This window comes from Microcaecilia unicolor, chromosome 1 (assembly GCF_901765095.1).
Source record: "Microcaecilia unicolor chromosome 1, aMicUni1.1, whole genome shotgun sequence".
NCBI classification, from domain to species: domain Eukaryota; kingdom Metazoa; phylum Chordata; class Amphibia; order Gymnophiona; family Siphonopidae; genus Microcaecilia; species Microcaecilia unicolor.
In genome coordinates this window covers 55,171,564-55,190,833 of record NC_044031.1, presented here as the reverse complement: position 1 = coordinate 55,190,833, position 19,270 = coordinate 55,171,564, and the positions used below count along the sequence as shown (strand labels likewise).

The following is a 19,270-nucleotide window of genomic DNA, read 5'->3' as shown; positions in this document are numbered from 1 at the left end:
TAACAGAAACATCACCACAGGAACTCTTCTGCATGGCCCCCTTCATCCACCAAATGATCCCCAAAGACAATCAGAAACAGAACCAACCTCTCTTTTCTTGCTGTCATATAGGCCAAGGGAGAGTTGCCTGGCCTTCTCTTTCCCAGCCCAGACCTTCTCAGAGAGACAGGCGATATTAGGCATGTGGAAGGCCAAAATAATGTGACTCATTTTTGGAAATGTTGGAAATTTTCTTTAGGTGGTTTTTTTTTCTAGTTGATTTCACACATTTGATTTAGAGGGACATTTTTGATATGATGACTAAATCCAACTTTGGACATTTTGCTAAAAACGTCCAAAATTCAAGTGGCAAATGTAGTGATTTTTGAAACAGGTAAACGTCTATCTTTTTGTTTCAAAAATTACCATTTGCTAGATGTTGTTATGCTCAGTGTGTCTATCTTTTTGGACCATTAAAAAAAAAAAAAGGCCAAATGGAAAAATGCACAAAATCAAGCCATTGGATGTAGGAGGAACCAGTATTCTTAGTAAACTGGCCACATCTCAGCAGAGCAGTGGAGCACCCTAGGGGGACACTGCAATGAACTTCACATAAAAGGTCCCCGGTACATATCTTACTATTACCCCTTTATATTGTATGATGAGTCACGCCTAGTGAATATGCATGAGATAAATTTGCATCTTAAAAACCTAACTGGCTAGGGGTGTCCTAAGGGCTGGGTTGAGAATCCCTGCCCTACATCCTCAGCAGCATTTAGAAAGCAAAAAACATGCAGATCTTTCCAAATGTATACCCTAGAGCCTCCTTACTCATTGGCCTTCTATTTTAGTCATGGTAGTAAAACTCACTCTTTGGATGGGCCACCCTTGGTGTCTCTGAATAGGGGGAGGGGACACATGGGCCCTGGCCTTGGCCGGCAGATCCTGCCCCACCAAAACTTGTGTCAGCTACTCATTAGTAATACCTGCCTAGCTTGGCACCATCTACAAAGTAGGGAGCTCCTTTCTTTGCTTCAGCTGCTCTGGCTGCCAGCACCATGTGTCTGCTAAAATCAGAGAGAATCTACTTCTTGTTTCATGTGCAATACCGGAAATAGCTTGTTCTCTGCTTTCACCTCCTGTGTAGTGCCGGTGTCCAGAGTAGCTGGAGGGAAGAAAGGAGCTCCCTGCTCTGCAAGGAGCTAGTGGTGCTGAGGATGTGGGAGATGGGGGCTGGGGCTTAGAGATGGATGGGTCTGATACAGAGGATGGGAGGAGGACATTGGTGGTGGGAGGAGAAGGACAGATATAGTTGGAGAGGGAGAAACATAAGCATATGCAGGGAAAGGTGAAGATGGAAGGGGACAGAGATAGATGCTGGGGTTAAGGTGGAAGAAAGGTAGGGTAGAAAGATATTGATGAGTGGATGCTAGGGAAGTGGGGGAGAAGAGACAGGGGCAATGGCCACCGGGGAAAGGAGAAAAAGACAGAGGGCTACAAAGAGTATGAGGGATGAAAAATGTTGACATAAGATGAGAGAGGGTGGAAATAGGAGCCTGAATAAGAAAGAGACTGGAGGTGAGGAAGGGTTAAATAACAGGAAAGGAGCAGGGATTGCTGAGGAAACGAGAGGCAAAGATTGGGGAGGAAATGAATACAGAAGGTGGAAATGAGAGACTAGAAAGTGCGTGAAATTCAGGGAATAGGATGCTGGGGAAGGAATGAGAGAGGGGTGGGAATGAGAGGATAAGACAGGAAAGTGTAGGAAGTAGAAAGCTGATAAGTAGGAGTATATGCATATAAGAGGCTTGGGGAGGCTTAGCCCATTCACGCCTTCCCCTCCTCCTGCCTGCTGGGCTGCTGCTTCCCAACCCATGGGGACAGCAAGGAAAACAATATGGTAGCTTCACCTCCTCGCTGCCAATAAACAGAAACCATGCTCGAGGTCAGTGTCAATATGGTACTTTTAAACTGCTGTTTTCCCAAAATTAGAGTTTAACACAGTACACAGCAAAAACAAAATGAATAAAAGTTTTTAAAAATTAATATAGAACAGTAATTGCACAGTATAAAATATCTTGAGTGACCAGGTAAGTTGCCATCTTTCAGATCATTCAAACATGTCTGTAACAATTTTCAAAATTTCAAATAATTTTGCTTTATCCTAAGATGTAATGGAAAAGAATTCCATAATGGAATAACAACAGCAGAAAAAAAGAATCATAGAGCTCTGCGTTCCGCTGACAGCTCTACCAGTCTGCCTGAACAGGAAGTTACATCATAGGGGGCAGACTGGCAGAGCTGTCAGTGGCATGCAGAGCTCCATAACCCCGCTCATGGTTTCTGTGTACTGAGCCACTGAAGAGCTCCATGACCCCGCTCATGGTTTCTGTGTACTGAGCCACTGAAGAGCTCCATGACCCCGCTCATGGTTTCTGTGTACTGAGCCACTGAAGAGCTCCATGACCCCGCTCATGGTTTCTGTGTACTGAGCCACTGAAGAGCTCCATGACCCCGCTCATGGTTTCTGTGTACTGAGCCACTGAAGAGCTCCATGACCCCGCTCATGGTTTCTGTGTACTGAGCCACTGAAGAGCTCCATGACCCCGCTCATGGTTTCTGTGTACTGAGCCACTGAAGAGCTCCATGACCCCGCTCATGGTTTCTGTGTACTGAGCCACTGAAGAGCTCCATGACCCCGCTCATGGTTTCTGTGTACTGAGCCACTGAAGAGCTCCATGACCCCACTCATGGTTTCTGTTTACCGAGCCACTGGATTGGGAAGTTGGCAAGTCAGGCAGGCGGTGGGGAGGTGAAGTTCTTATTTTGTTTTTCTTGCTGCAGTTGGGCAGAGGTGGGAGGAAAAAGAAAGGATTCCATACTGGAGGTGAGAAATGGGAGGAAAGAAAGATAGGATGATTGGGGGGGGGGGGAGGGAAGAGGCAGAGGGGCAAAGGTGGATAGTTGGGGGAGGCAAGAGGGATGGGAAATACACTATATTGGGGGAAGAGGGGCAGAAGAGTGATAGTAGAGGGAGGCCATTGCTGGATGGTGGTGGGGGAACGAGACAGAGAGGCATCACTGGAAGGGGGAAGAAAGAGACAGAGAAACAATCCTGGATGGCTAGGGGAGGGGGAGAGAGAGAAGAAGATATACTGCTTGGCAGGAGGAAGAGAGAACAACAGAGGGGTGATGTTGGATGGGAGGAGAGAAACAGAAAGAAGATGTTACATGGTAGGCAGAGATAGACACACACACACAAGATCCTAGATAGTGGGTGGGTGGGAGAGAGAGACAGAGGAGATCCTGGATGTTTGGGGAGGGGGAGAGATAGAAACAGATCCTAAGATTTTAGGCTAGTCCTGGAAATTTGGCAACCTTATCCTAGTGCATTATGGTGCCTGCAGTGCTGATTTCAATGGGTAGAATCAGGGACTACAAATAGCACACTGAACTGGGATACAAGTTCAAAAACAGGACTAGCCAAAAAGTCTCCCCCCAGAAATTGGGTAATTTGGCAGCACCAGAGCAGGAGGCCAAGTTGGGCAAATCATTTTCACTTTCCATTGCTTCTGATACAATCAGTGGTGTAGCCACAGGTGGGCAAGGGCCCACCCATTTTGGGCTCAGGCCCACTCACCAGTGGCACACCTGTGCTGTGGATGGTGGGGATCCCCAAGCCCTGCCAGCTGAAAACCTGCTCTTCTGAAGGCCAGAACTATTAAGCTGAGCAGTTAGTGGCAATGTGCCTGGGCTACTGCCAACATTGGGATGCCACACATGCTCAGATTTTTCACATGTGTGAAACCTGAGTATGTGCAGGGTGTGAGTGGTTTTGGTATTTATAAGTTAGATGGGGGGGGGGGGGGTGCTGGGAGGAAGGGAGGGGCGGAGAGTGGGAGGAGGGCAAAAGCAAAGAGAAACGTTTGTGCCCACCTACTCTGGGCTCAGGTCAACCCAAAATTTGTGGTCTTGCTTTACCAGAGATGCCAAGGTTGGACTACCCTAGAGAGTGAGATTTACAGATGGTATCTCTGAAGTATCAATTTACAATGTTTTATGTCCGAAACAAGTTAAATAAATATAGAAAAAAATTATCTTTAGCTTTCTTTTGTGCTTCTGAAAGGATATTGACAGAGTAGAGAGAACATTAGGTCAGTTTTCAAAGCAATTTGCCTAAATAACTAAATAGTTTGGTGGGTAAATTCCTTGGACTGAAAACTTCCCTTCGCTTAGTATACACACAAGTACATTTGTATTTCTGCCCAAATTTTCAAAGGGAAAGTCTATTTATATGACACTATCCCCACCACAAATACATAATCATATGCACTTTTGTTCTTCAGACACCCGTGCACACACACACACATGTATACACTCTCACTCATCAGACAAACACATGCATTCACGCACTTTGTCACTGTTCAGACACTTGTCTCTCTCTCTGTCACTCTTCAGACATTCACACTCTCTCTCTCTCTTCAGACACTCATGTCTCTCTCTCTCTCTCTCTCTCTTTGTCACTCTTGAGACACTCCTCTCTCTCTCTCAGTACTGTGCTGTTGTCCTCTCTCTCTCTCTAAGTACATAAGTATTGCCATACTGGGACAGACCAAAGGTCCATCAAGCCCAGCATCCTGTTTCCAACAGTGGCCAATCCAGGTCACAAATACCTGGCAAGATCCCAAAAAAAGTACAAAACATTTTATGCTGCTTATCCCAGAAATATTTTCCCCAAGTCCAGTTTAATAATAGTCTATGGAATTTTCTTTAGGAAGCCGGCCAAACCTTTTTTAAACTCTGCTAAGCTAACCACCTTTACCACATTTTTTGGCAACGAATTCCAGAATTGAATTACATGTTGAGTGAAGAAAATGTTTCTCTGGTTCATTTAAAATTTGCTATTTTGTAGCTTCATCGAATGCCCCCTAGTCCTAGTATTTTTGGAAAGCGTAAACAGATGCTTCACATCTACCTGTTCCACTCAACTTATTATTTTATAGACTTCTATCATATCTCCCCTCAGTTTTCTTTTCTCCAAGCTGAAGTGCCTCAGCCGCTTTAGCTTTTCGTCATAGAGAAGAAATCCCATCCCCTTTATCGTTTTCGTCGCCCTTCTCTGCACCTTTTCTAATTCCACTATATCCTTTTTGAGATGCGGCAACCAGAATTGAACACAATATTCGAGGTGCGGTCACACCATGGAGCGATACAAAAGCATTATAATGTCCTCATTTTTGTTTTCTATTCTTTTCCTAATAATACCTAACATTCTATTTGCTTTCTTATCTGCCACAGCACATTGAGCAGAAGGTTTCAGCATATCATCAACAACTGCACCTAGATCCCTTTCTTAATTTGTGGCTCCTAACGTGGAACCTTGCATGACGTAGTTATAATTCAGGTTCCTCTTTCCCACATGCATCACATTGCACTTGCTCACATTAAACGTCATCTGCCATTTAGACGCCCAATCTCGTAAGGTCCTCTTGTAATTTTTCACAATCCTCCCGTGATTTAACGACTTTGAATAACTTTGTGTCATCAGCAAATTTAATTACCTCACTAGTTACTCCCATCTCTAGGTCATTTATAAATATGTTAAAAAGCAGCGGTCCCAGCACAGAGCCCTGGGGAACTCCACTAACTACCCTTCTCCATTGAGAATACTGACTATTTAACCCCACTCTCTGTTTTCTATCTTTTAACTAATTTTTAATCCACAATAGAACACTACCTCCTATCCCATGACTCTCCAATTTCCTCTGGAGTCTTTTATGAGGTACTTTGTCAAATGCCTTCTGAAAATCCAGATACACAATATCAACCGGCTCACCTTTATCCACGTGTTTGTTCACCCCTTCAAAGAAATGTAATAGATTGGTGAGGCAAGATTTCCCTTCACTAAATCCATGTTGGCTTTGTCTCATTAGTCCAAGGCACACATTCTCGGAATTTGTTTCTCAGTGTACATTTTGCTGTAGTGGAAATTCTCATTTGGAGATTTTTGGCCATTTATTGGCCAAGTTTTCTTTGGAGCAGTCATCAAATTAAAGCATCTCCACTCCTAAAATCAACTGTATATTGGTTAAGAAAGTCAGATAGCAAATTACCACCTTCCAAAATTATCAAACAATAAACCAAAATATTCTCAAGTATGGAACAATGCAGCAAGACCAAAAAATGTGAACATGAAATCTCTCCCTCTTTACAGTGATACAAAATGCATATGGCAGTCTAGCCTTGTACGCTTGATGCTGAGAGATATTAAGGCACATCAGGATCTTTTATTGGATCTCCTGAATTATCACAGTTTAAGACAGGGATAGAATGGCCTTCACATTGACTTTGAAGAACGTAGGAGCAAGATCAATATTAAGGTCAGCCTTCCATTTAAGAGCTAATAATGAAAAGTCACACTGTGGCTTTAGCTGCAGGAGGACAGAGGCCTTAGTGTCTGCCTCTAAAAGAAAATGTTCCACTAGCTTATCTTTTATAGTCACTGTCAAGTTGTCTTTATTCAGTGCTACGACATAAAGGGCAATTCAGATGCACATTTAGGCACCTGTTTTGAGCCTATTCTGTAAAGGAAAGTAGGCACCAACATTTCCTTTGTAGAATACTAGCAAAATTTGGAATATGTACTTACATTTTTAAGCCCAACCACTTAATACCAGCCATCGATCTAGTGTAAATGTTCACACTTGGGTAGATATGTGCATAATTTATAATATTCTATAAGCTATGCACTTAACTGTGCACCGTACCCAGGTTCTACCCATCTGCATGCCCACCTGCAAAGTATGTGCTATCGAAGATACAAGTGGACACGAATTGAGGTTACAGGTAGGTTGACAGTAATGTTAGGAAGCATTTTATCACAGAGAGGGTGGTGGATGCCTGCAATGCCCTCCCACAGGAGGTGGTGAAGACGAAAATGGAATTCAAGAATGCAAACGTTCTTATCCCTGGGATCAGTAGCATGAATCTTGCTACTATTTGGGATTCTTTCAAGTACTTGTGACCTAATCTGCCACTGTTGGAAGTAGAATACTGGGCTAGATGGACCGTTGGTCTGACCCTGTGTGGTTATTCTTATGTTCTTACAGAATAGCATGCAGCCAGATTATTGTTATTTATCTGTGTATGAGCTCACACGTGAATGTATGTGACTAGACTACTGGCATTTACACACATTATATTGCACCTATATCTACATGGCTTCTTATAGAATTACCTGCAAAGAAATCTCTAGCTGGCATCCCAAACTGTGCCAGAGATCCTGAAATGTCCTGATGCTCTCACCTTCACCACTTACATCTGCTAATAGATTTAGCCCTCTGTTCTCCCGTATTCTAAGCACTCCATGTTACCTCTTATAGGTAGCAGTGCAGATTTATTCTGTGAAGGGGAGATACCAAAGAATACATAACTGCATATGAAGGTAGACGTATAACTTTAGCATGAAGGACATACCATGTTTCTGGTAGGAATAAAACTGCCCACTGAAATGCCAGTGGTGTATTATTTAATGGTATCCATAATACAGCTCTTAATACGAAGTATGTGAAAGGCTATTTAATAAAGCTTAAGATCTGGAAGTACCAGCCCTCCTTTATCCCATGTGTACATCATAAACTCCAAGGGAGGTCTAGATATCTTATCCTGTCATAGAAATGTCCTCAAAGCTTTATTGATCAGGAAGATGTCTCCTGGAGTACAACATGGAGGTAGCATCTGCATTGTGTACAACCATTTGGGTAAGATGATCATCATAAACAGATATTCTCCCAAGTAGCAAAAGCGGAAAAGGCTGCCACATTTGTAACAGATTCCACCGCTCTGCGAGTAGCAGGGCAAAAGAACTTCTATTTATGCAGCTGGTGATTTTTAACTTCTATCCATAGAGAAAACCTATGCTTCTTGTTTGCAGAAGATTCCTTCACACAGTTGGAGCTGGATGATTCCATCCGGGCCTCACTGCAACGTGCAAATCAGGAGATCAGGATGGCCCTGAAGAAACTCGTGGATACTACAGCAGTTAGCATGCCTCTTCCCCAAAGCAAGAGAGAAGCATTTGAAGGTCTGGATACTCCTGAGCCCACCTCTTCTGAGTATTTAGACACAACTTATCCTGTTGGGAAATTTCGTGATGCTGATACTCAAACTCCAACTTCAGAAGGCCATGGTAAGTCAGGACTAGATTCTTACGTCATGGATAAATGACTGAAGGCAAAGTTGTTGTGCTGGGTTACAACATAATTAAGTTGTTCCCTTATTTATGATTTACGATACAATAAATAAGCCTCAATGCTGCACATTCCTGTTGTATATATTCAGAACATGTTGATGTATCAGGCTTCAGAATTTTGATCTTTTCTTTTCCTATGTTATTTATTTATGATGCTTTAAATAGGCCACCAATTGCGCATAGATACTGCTGGATGATTTGCAAAATAACAATAATATTATTTAAAGAGAAGGAAAAGGAAAAGTACAGTTTATCAAGTGAAAAGGTAAAAAGGGGTATAAAACATGATAAAAAAAGGAGAAAGAAGAAACTAAAGATGCACCTGAAGAGACTTGAGGGCCTGAATATGTATACCCCAGAAGAAAGGAGTGATGGGGGTGATATGATACAGATATTTACGTTTCAACGTTTTTATTGATGACAATACAATAAATAGCACACAAGGCCATAACAACGATGCAACCATTAAAAGAACAACATGCAAGAATACATGAACAGTGATCATCACATTTTATGTATTCCTATACGTCTCTCCCCTCCCAACCCACCTATTCTGCTTCCCCACCCCCCCTCCCAGTTCCAGGCATCTCCCATTCCTACAGTAGTGAAATTGGAATCATCTTTCATTAACCAAGTCCCTTAGCTAGCTTTACTGGGTCTAGGCTCAAGCGATTCAGGATGGAACTTCGGGTTCTAGGAGCCAGGGTAATAATGTATGACTCCCATATTAGATACAGATATTTAAATATTTGAAATGTATCCATATGCAAACAAACCTTTTCCAGAGATGGATAAGCGGAAGAACTAGAGGACATGAATTGAGGTTAAGGTGGGTTGACAGTAATGTTAGGAAGTATTTTATCACAGGGAGGGTGATGGATGCCTGCAATGCCCTCCCACAGGAGGTGGTGAAGACGAAAATGGAATTCAAGAATGCATGGGATAAGCACAAAGGATTCTTGAATGTAAAGAGAATTAAATCAAAACATCTTAGCTGTGCTTACCTGGCAAATCCAGTAGTTGGGAAACAAAACTAGTGCCAGGCAGATTTCTGTGGTCTGTGTCCTGATTATGGCTAGATAGATCTGGTTGGGCTGGACATCAACTCCAGTAGTTGAAAATTAAGCCAATGCTGAGCAGACTTCTACAGTCTGTGCCCTGTAAATACCAAGGACAACTCAACAGTAAGTTTTCCTTTTACAAAGTGGCGTAACCTATTAGAATGCGCTGTGTTTGCGCCTGTTCCTGCCACCAGCGGAGTCCAATCAGGCCAGCAGTACTACGCAAACAAATCCTCTCAACTGTTATCTTTTTAGAAACCGGACAGCTGGATTATGGACCATTTGCACTACAACAAATAAAAACAAAAAGAGAAAAAAACCAAGAGAAGCTTCCGTTGGGGGAAAAACACAAGTTTATTATTTATCCAAAGATTTAGGATAAATAATAAGAAATAGTCATAGAAATAGTCTAGAATATGACAGAAATGAGAACATATATAGAAATGGAAATTGCAATGGAAAGTGGGAGCAGGACATTCTTTCAAACTCCCTGGCTTGGGAGCCAAAAGAGATGTACACTGCCCAACCTCCTATCTGGCAGAGAAATATTATATAGGGTTTCTTTTCCCTTACAACACAAAAAGGGAGCACAAGGGGGAGGGGTTGTCACACCCCCTTAGTTAGCACCTTACAGTCAGTCAGGATCTCTAGTATCAATAAAATACACAGCATCTGTTTATATTTCCTTTTGAAGATGCATTTGGTCTGTTGTCCAAATGTTTTGGACCTCTTCTATTCATCTATACATACATTTCTCAAACCTTTAATTAGTATTTCCCCTATTCTAAAAGAGGAGACAAAAGTTAACTACTGCTTCCAGTTTCTATAGAGGTGTTAGGTTTCTCTTGTCAACAGAACTATTGCTATTGACTCCAGGGATCAGGGAGATAGTATTTGAATTGTTCTAGGCAGAGAAGGAAATAAGGTGTTACCTGCAATAATATTTTCTTATCCTGTCCTGACTACAGGATTTCTCTTTCTCTCCTCTGTCAGCCCTGCCCCCTTCACCTGGAACTTCCTTTGATCTGCATCCTAAAAGTCTCTCAAAGGCAAATAAACACACTCATGTAAACAGCAAATGGACAACAAATGGCAGGAGCTCATTGTCTTTCACTTGCTTGGTCAGAGGAAGGTGGGGGAAAGAGGTGGGGGTACCTGGCCTGCTTAATATCATTGTAATTTACAGAAAAAAAGAGAAATTTCCACTTCTCATCGTCTGTACATTAATTCTTAGATATTAGATACTTAGCAGCACTGAAACTGCTTGGTTCAGGCCTTCATAAGTACAATGTATAAGTACAATGTACACCTCCACCAACAGCTGTTTGTGAAGACATCCATGGGAATTGAATGGGCTTATTCACATTCAGCACATGCTAATTGGTAGCTTCGTAAATGGAGTCCTCAGTATGCATATTATGGGTAGACTGGATGGATCGTGCAGGTCTTTATCTGTCACCATCTACTGTATTACTATGGGGCTCATTTTCAAAGCACTTAGGGCTTCTTTTACAAAGTTGCGCTATCGATGATTGGTGCAGCAAATGAGAGAAAGCCTACTCAATTTCTGTGGGCTTCCTCTCATTCGCCATGTGGGAATCGCTAGCGCAGCTTTGTAAAAGAAGCCCATAGACTTACAAAGTTCCATAGGTTCCTATGTAACTTTGTAAGTCTAAGTGCTTTGAAAATATGCCTCCGTATATGTATGCAAATAAAACACTAAAAAGGAATATTAAAAAGGTTGATGGAGGGGAGGGAAAAATGTTGCAGCTCACCTGCATAAAAAAGAAATTCAACCATATGCTAATAGAAACAGCCAGATGTTTTAAATCGAAATGTAAATATACAAGTACATCAAAGCACCTATCCGGAAAACAGTCTAGTGCACATCACGGAAAGAAGTGAGGAACAAAAATCAAAAACTGCCAGATTTTAAGCAAAATCTTAAATTGTTGGGAAGGCCATTCCAAAAGAGTCAGAGGGAAGAGAGTTTCACAGTTGAGGCCCTCCGTAACAAACAGCATAGAACCTGAAGACATCAAGTCAGAAATGGGAAGGAGGGGAAAGAGCAAATAACGAGGTCTGTGAAGAAAACAGTGTACATGAATGAAAATATGGGATGAGGAGATCGGCAAGATATGTGGGAGTTAGTGGTTTCAATCCCTTAAATACAAGTGTCAGAATTTTGAATTTGAATTCTGCTGCTCCCTTCCAGCTCGCAAACATGACAGCACTAGAACCCCCCTGGCTGGGCAGAGAATTGAAGGGGTACCTCCTGCAAGGTGCTCCCTCAGTACTGCACCACAATAGCAGCAGCTGTTTCCCCTCCATGCTTCAGTGCATCATTTCCATGGCATGCACAGGTTCAGCCAGCTTTGACAGACAGAGGGATCTGTACTTGTATCCTCTGCCCCACAGCACTATGGCCTGAGCAGTAGTGGTGGCCATATTCTTTTCATCATACCTAATTCTCTTTGGTTGTTATTAAAGGGAACAAGATCACGTTTATGAAAGGATTAGAAAGGCTGGAGGAATTGGTACAGAGTCTACACCAAAAGCCATGAGACTGAAGGACTTAAATATATACCTCTAGAAGAGAAGAAAGGAGAGATCGAGGTTGACAGATATGATATCTCATTGACAGTTCTTGTGACTTCAGGAAAGTCACTTAACCCTCCATTGCCTCATGCACAAACTTAGAGCTAGATTTACTAAAAGATGCTACCGCATTACCGTATACTAATGTTGCTTACCACAGGTGCCGTTTTAATCAGCTGGACTTATTTACTAATAGTGCATATTAATGACATTAGAGTGCAGTAATGCGGTAGTGCCTTTTAGGAAACCTAGCCATAAGATTGCAAATCCTCTGCATAAAGAGGTCCTTTTACTAAGCCATGGTAAAAAAAAGTGGCCTGCGGTACTGCAGGCACATGTATTGGGTGCGCACCGGGCCAGTTTTTACATTGTCTGCAAAGAAGGGCTTTTTTTAATGGGATGGGGAAAGGGCCTGCGGTAAAACAGAAGCCAGTACGTGCTCAAAACCGGCATAAGCCCTTAACGCCACCCAGCGCACCCCAAGTGCTGATTACCATCAGAAACAACAAACATGGGAGGAAATAAATAAATCTTCCAGGCAATATAAGTGCGCACCAAATCTGAAATTACCACCAGGGGGCGTGGTAGCCTGGCGGTACTCTCATTTTGGCACATTCTGCACGTGTTGAGTGCCTAATGCGCCTTTGAAAACGGGCCTCAAATATAGAACTGACTTTTATGCATCCTGTTTATGTGGTAAACTTCGCTGGTTAAGCTCTGAATATCAGTACTTAACTGTACAAATGTTTATTCTGCCTCTGGAATGCCCCCCCCCCCCCCCCCCCCAAAATAGCCAGTTTTGAGTTCAGCACTAACTGGTTATTTTCAGCAGCTCTAGTCAGTTAAGTGCTGCTAAAAATGACTAGTTAGCCCCGAATGGGCAATTTCACCAGCCAGGAGCCATTCTGAATGCTAGCGCACCTTTGTAAAAGACCCCCTCAGTGCTAGAAGAAAGCAGAATAGCAGTTCCACAGACATCTGGAAGAAGCCTCTAGAAAACATGAAAAAGAGCATGTATTGGGGGAAGAGAATCAGGGAACCACACATTCAATTTGACAGATGCTTCACTCACTCAGGGTTGCTCCCACTGCTAGACAATAACCTAAGTCAACAGCTTCTGGGAGGGGGGGGGGGGGGGGGGAGGGCAGCAAAAGCAGCTGCAGTCAAGCAAAACAACAGATCTTGCCATCCAGACAAACTCAAAGAACCATCGGCAGATACTTTAACCTGTGTTTTTATAGGATGTGTATGTGATGATTATGATTGGTAAATTTAATTATCAAAATCTTGTAGGAGAGGGCTACAGACTAGGAACCTGAAAGTTAATTGAGGGGAAGTATAAGGCTGAAGGTCTGCCTAGGCTACCCTCCAGCCTTGCACTGACTCTGCACCTGTTTAATTATTTTTTGCATATGTTTCTGATCTAAGAAGTCTTGTTTCCTTTTTACAGATGAAAAGGCAGAAAGCCCTGGGAAAGTAGTGGGAATGAGATGGACTGAAGTAGATTTTGATCCGTCCACCTTCCAAAAGGAGAAAATCGATGCCAAGACTGGTGTTCCAGAATATGATATTCCTATTAGGTAATCAAAAACAAATAAGAGTAGGTATATTGAAGTTCATGAAAATAAAATTCCATTTAAAAAAATTATGTTTTTATCTAGAACAGGGGTGGGCAACCACAGTCTTCGAGACCACAATCCAGTCTGGATTTCAAGACTTCCACAGTGAATATGCATGAGATCTATTTACATACAATGGAAGCAGTACATCTTATGCATATTCATTGTGGAAATATTGAAAACTGACTGGATTGTGACCCTCAAGGACCATGATTGCCAACCCCTGATCTAGAAGGAAAAACTCCCTGTTTTTCTGAGTAGTCTAGCATAGGTTCAAAGGAAACACTCTCTGACTCTCTTGCATAAGAGTTGCAAGCAACACACGCTGATTAGATTTAGAGAAGCACCACTTGGTCAGTTCTCCTGAAGTGGGAGCATTCTCCTCTCTTCACCACTGGAGGACACAGGAAGTCCTGTGTCATGGTTCCCGCCCTGGCTCATGGCCGACTTACCTTCCAACACAGTAGGGGTGTCAGGATTGGTCCCTTGCTCCTGTCTGGCCCTCTTTGTGCTGGCAGCCTGCTGCTGAGAGTCTGCTTCTATGGGGGGCGGCAGCTTTCCTAGGCACTTGCACGCAAGACCCAATGGCAGGAAGTTCGTGAGGTGCACCAGGAGTGACGACACGGGCCTGGGTGCATTTAAGGAAGGCCCAGGCCCTTCTTCAGTGCCTTCACAATGGCTCCTGTTGGGGGTCTTGCTTAGCAAGGTTTCCTTGTGGTTCTGCCTTGTTCCTGCTCCAGCCTTGCCTTGCCAAGTTCCTGCCCTGCTCCAACCTTGCCTTGAGGAGTTCCTGCCCTGCCCCAGCCCTGCCTTGTCTCTGAATTCCTGCCAAGCTCCAGCTCTGCCTTGTTTCTGAGATTTTGTCTCTGAGTTCCTGCTAAGCTCCAGCCCTGCCTAGTCTCCAAGTTCCTTCCAAGCTCCAGCTCCTGCCCTGTTGCCCTGTCCTGTCTCCAGACATTGCCTTGCCTTGGAGTCAGCCAATATTGCTTTGCCTTGGATTCTTGTTCCTGCACTGACTAGTACTATATTGCCTAGACCTTGCTTTCCTTCTTGCCTTGCTTTGTCTTCTGTGGCTAATCCTAGTCTCGTCTGTCTTGCCAAGTTTGCCTTGTCTTGTCTAGTTCTAGCCTTGCCTTGTCTTGTGTAGCTGTTTGCCATGGCCGGATCCAGATCTTGCCTTGCCTTGCCTTGTCTGAACCCAGTTCTAGCCTTGTTTCCTTTTCTTGCCTTGTTTCTGTCTGGATTCAGTTCTAGCCCTGTTGCTTTGCTTAACTTGCCTTGCTTGTATCCAGTTCCCATCATGTCTGTCTTGACTTGCCTAGCTTTGCCTTGCCCAGACTTGTCTAGTCCTGCCTTGCTTTGTTTAGCCCTGTCCTGTCTAGTCTAGCCTTGCCCAGTCCTGCCTTTGTTCTTGCCCTGACTCCTGCCTTGTGCCAGCCTGGGGGACTTTATCTGCCACAGCAGTCTCCATCTGAGTCAGGTTCCGAGCTTACAGTAATCATTTTGTTCTTTACCTCTATGTTTGCTCCTTCCTCTACTTTGTTTCCCTTTTCTCTCCCTCCATCCTATTGACTTAATAAACTATAAGGGAGAAAGAGCCGCAGGTGGAAAAGCCCAGAGACTGTGAATAAGAATTGTTTGATTTTTAAACTCTTTTCCCTCACTCCATCCATGACAAATGAGCTGGAAGCTATTCTAATTCAAACAAAGCAGGAATTATTGGGAAGTAACAAGCTGAGAGATGAAGGACATATTTATCACAACCCTAGGATAAATAGTATCAAATACTAGTATTAGGATCATATGGCAGGCGTGATGGAGGTCTTGAAGATAAAAAATAATGAACGCCCCCTTCAAAAAAAATTTCCCACAGAAAAAAGTGTAAAATCCATTTTCATGATCTCAGAATATACTTTACTAACAGTTATCACATGCTAATGCCATTAACACATTATTTGTCGCAGTACCCATTTTTATGCATTGGACCCCATGGCCAACAACATGTGCTAGCAGTGTAAAGGGTCCTTTTACTAAGGTGTGCCGAAAAGTGGCCTGCGCTGGTGTAGACATATGTACTGGACGCGCACAGGTTCATTTTTCAGTGCACCTGCAAAAAAGATCTTGGGGGGGCGGGGGGCTTAAAATGGACATGCAGCAAAATAAAAATTGGCAGCATCTATTTTGGGCCCGAGACCTTACTGCCACCTATTGACTTAGTGATAAGGTCTCACACGTTAAGCGGGCGGTAATCATCAGCGTGCGTACAATGGTGATTACCGCCCGCTTAGTGCCGCATGCTGGAAAATTTCCGGTGTGCCTACTGAACACGTGTACAAAACAAAATTACCGCCCAGGCCACGCGGTAGCCGGGTAGTAGTTCTACATTGGCATGTGTTGGGCTTGCGTAGGTGCCTATCCAGCTTATAATCGAACGAGAAAAACGCCCAAGTTCCGACCTAAATCGGGAGATGGGCGTTTATCTCACAAAAACGAATAACGCGGTATAATCAAAAGCCGAATTTGGGACGCTTTCAACTGCACTCCGTCGCGGATGCGGACAAAGTGGACGGGGGCGTGTCGAAGGCGTGTCAAAGGTGGAACTGGGGCGTGGTTATCACCCGAACAGAGATGGGCGCCCTTCGCCGATAATGGATGCGTTTGTAGCTAGAATTTAGGGCACTTTTCCTGGACCCTGTTTTTTCACGAATAAGGCCCCAAAAAGTGCCCTAAATGACCAGATTACCCCCAGAGGGAATCGGGGATGACCTCCCCTGACTCCCCCAGTGGTCACTAACCCCCTCCCACCACAAAAAAATGATGTTTCACAACTTTTTATTTTCACCCTCAAATGTCATACCCTCCTCCCAGGCAGCAGTATGCAGGTCCCTGGAGCAGTTGTTAGGGGGTGCAGTGGACGTCAGGCAGGTGGACCCAGGCCCGTCCCCCCTACCTGTTACAATTGTGCTGCTTAATGCTTATTAGTCGTCCAACCCCCCCAAACCCACTGTACCCACATGTAGGTGCCCCTCTTCACCCCTTAGGGCTATAGTAATGGTGTAGACTTGTGGGCAGTGGGTTTTGAGGGGGATTTGGGGGGCTCAACACACAATGGAAGGGTGCTATGCACCTGGGAGCTCTTTTACCTGTTTATTTGTTTTTGTAAAAGTGCCCCCTAGGGTGCCCGGTTGGTGTCCTGGCATGTGAGGGGGACCAGTGCACTACGAATCCTGGCCCCTCCCACGAACAAATGCCTTGGATTTATTCGTTTTTGAGCTGGGCACTTTCCCTTTCCATTATCGCTGAAAAGCAAAAACGCCCAGCTCACACATTGGCGAATAAAACATGGGCGTCTATTTTTTATCGATAATACGGTTCGGTCCGCCCCTTCACGGACCCGTTCTCGGAGATTAACGCCCATGGAGATAGGCGTTTCTGTTCCATTATGCCCCTCCACGTGTCTTAGTAAAAGACCCCCTCAGTTTTCAAGCAATAAACTCTGTCAAGGAGAAGAGCAGATGGGGTTCATACGAGTGATGTCATAATCCAGAGAATGACTTTGGAGAGAGGGAGAAAGAAGACAGAATATTATTATGTATTTATCTATTTGTTACATTTGTACCCCACATTTTCCCACCTATTTGCAGGCTCAATGTGGCTTACATGATACCGGAGAGGTGTTAATAGACTCCGGAGTAAAGCAAATACAGATAATGGTTAAGTTGGGGTAGGAAGGGTAGGGACCACATGAAGGAACATGTGGTGGGGCCGTATAGAGAATAGAAAGAATAGATGAGATTGTTTGGTGATCAATACAAACTGTGGTGGTGTAGTGTCGCTGATTTCAGGCACTTAAGTTGGGTCGGCGGGGGTAAGCCTTTTGGAACAGATGGGTTTTTAGATTTTTTCTGAATTGGAGGTGGTCATAGGTGATTTTCACGGTTTTTGGTAGTGCATTCCATAGCTGTGTACTGATGTAGGAAAAACTGGATGCATAGGTTGATTTGTATTTTAGTCTTTTGCAGCTTGGTTAGTTAAGGTTTAGGTATTGTCGTGCTGATACAGATGTGTTTTTGGTTGGTAGGTCGATTAGGTTTGTCATACATCCCAGTGCTTCACCATGAATGATCTTGTGAACCATAGTGCAGATTTTGAAGGCGATGCATTCTTTGATTGGAAGCCAATGTAGTTTTCCGCGAAGGGGTGTTGCGCTTTCAAAACGTGTTTAGTGCTGTAAAATTATTCTTTTGTGGAAGCTGAAAATTCTCCCCCCCCCCCCCCACTGTAGGTAAAAGTACTTGTTCTATTTAACTGCGTAGCAACTTTTACCCACACTAAAAAGGGTCAGAGATGAGGTAGGGCAGAGCTGGCAGGCAGTGTGTGGAAATTTCATTTACAGTGCAGAACTTGTGACTGCTGCAGAGATGTTACAGTGTTTGCAGGCACAGAAGTTCCATATCGATGGCGCCATGTTCAAAGGGAAACTCCACTGTGTGTTTCCCTTTGAAAAGGCGCTTTCAGGCCTTCAGTGGGTACCCAGTAAATATTTCTCTATCAAGACCTTCACTGAATATTTATCTTGCCTTCATTATTTTAAGTTGATTGAGTTGGATCACAAAAGCAGCTCAGAAATCATGGTCCAAAATCAGTACTAAAAATACCCAGATTGGTCTACCATTTTCAAATTGTAATCATTAGGAAAAATGCCCCATCTGCTCTGTCATACAAACAGTTTTGAAACTGAGAAAATAACTTTTATCATGGTTTTAGCTCTAGTTTCAGGGCTTTCTTCTTGGCACTGTGTACTTGGATACCCTTTAACATGTTCAAACATCTACTAGGGAGCCACTAAGGAGCTTAAACTTCTCAGTGGCAACGGAAGAAGATAGACGTAAAGCCCCAAATCACAGAAAACCAACATCTATAATTTAAAATTTATTTTCTTCGTTTTAGTTTGAAGTTCTGTGTTTTAGCATTATCCGCCCCAGAAAATGCATTTCAACATCACTAATCATTTAATGTGACAACGCTGCAGTGCCATTTTAGGTATCTTGTCATATTTTCCAGTTCTTGCTGTCTGTTTAGAATATTTTGTCTATTTTTGCTTCCTGTTTTATGTGGAAAGAACATCAGCAGAAGAGGGAGATGACTGGTATCGTAGAAGAGAAGGTACAGGGGACGTCTGGGATGTCCACAGTGAAGTCTATATTGAAACCACAGAAAAAACATGTGTTTATCTACAGGACGACAAGACGTCACGTAAGAAATTATTGCATGTACCATCATATATAGTTATGAGCAGGGCTTTTTTTTGAGGGGGTACTTGGGGGTACTGAGTACCGGCACCTTTTCCATTGTCTGCTAAAATTGACCCATGGTACCCAAGTTTTAACGAAAGAGCTCAGGTTCCATACAGCAATTCTACCTTGTCATAGATTCTGGCTATTGTAGGGTGGGTCCCTCAGTGATCACCCCACCACCCCTGAAGGGTACCCTAGCATTTGAGTACCGGCACCTTTTTCGCTAGAAAAAATGAACTGGTTATGAGATTCCCAAAAGTGCTTTCATGTTTGCCCTAAACTCTATAAAGACAAAAATGCTTTCTTAATGATCTCCATGGTGATGGTTGTTAACTTGCAGCACTTAACTTAGATACTGCAGGCAGGATCTACTAAAATATGAATGAATGACTTGCTTGATAGCCTTCTTTGAATTATATAGTTGCTTTTCTATGTGTAATTGATTCCTGGCAGAAATAATAAGTG

General features: G+C 43.4%; 1 protein-coding gene across 1 annotated transcript in view; it reads left to right on the top strand.

Annotated features, from left to right (window-relative positions):
- Window positions 1-19,270, top strand: part of OBSCN (obscurin, cytoskeletal calmodulin and titin-interacting RhoGEF) — a 472,877-nt gene that overhangs the window by 342,392 nt on the left and 111,215 nt on the right. The window contains exons 72-74 of the mRNA XM_030197417.1: window positions 7,913-8,167; window positions 13,340-13,469; window positions 18,631-18,764. Of these exons, the coding sequence (XP_030053277.1) occupies window positions 7,913-8,167; window positions 13,340-13,469; window positions 18,631-18,764 (519 nt within the window). The remainder of the gene's footprint in view (window positions 1-7,912; window positions 8,168-13,339; window positions 13,470-18,630; window positions 18,765-19,270) is intronic.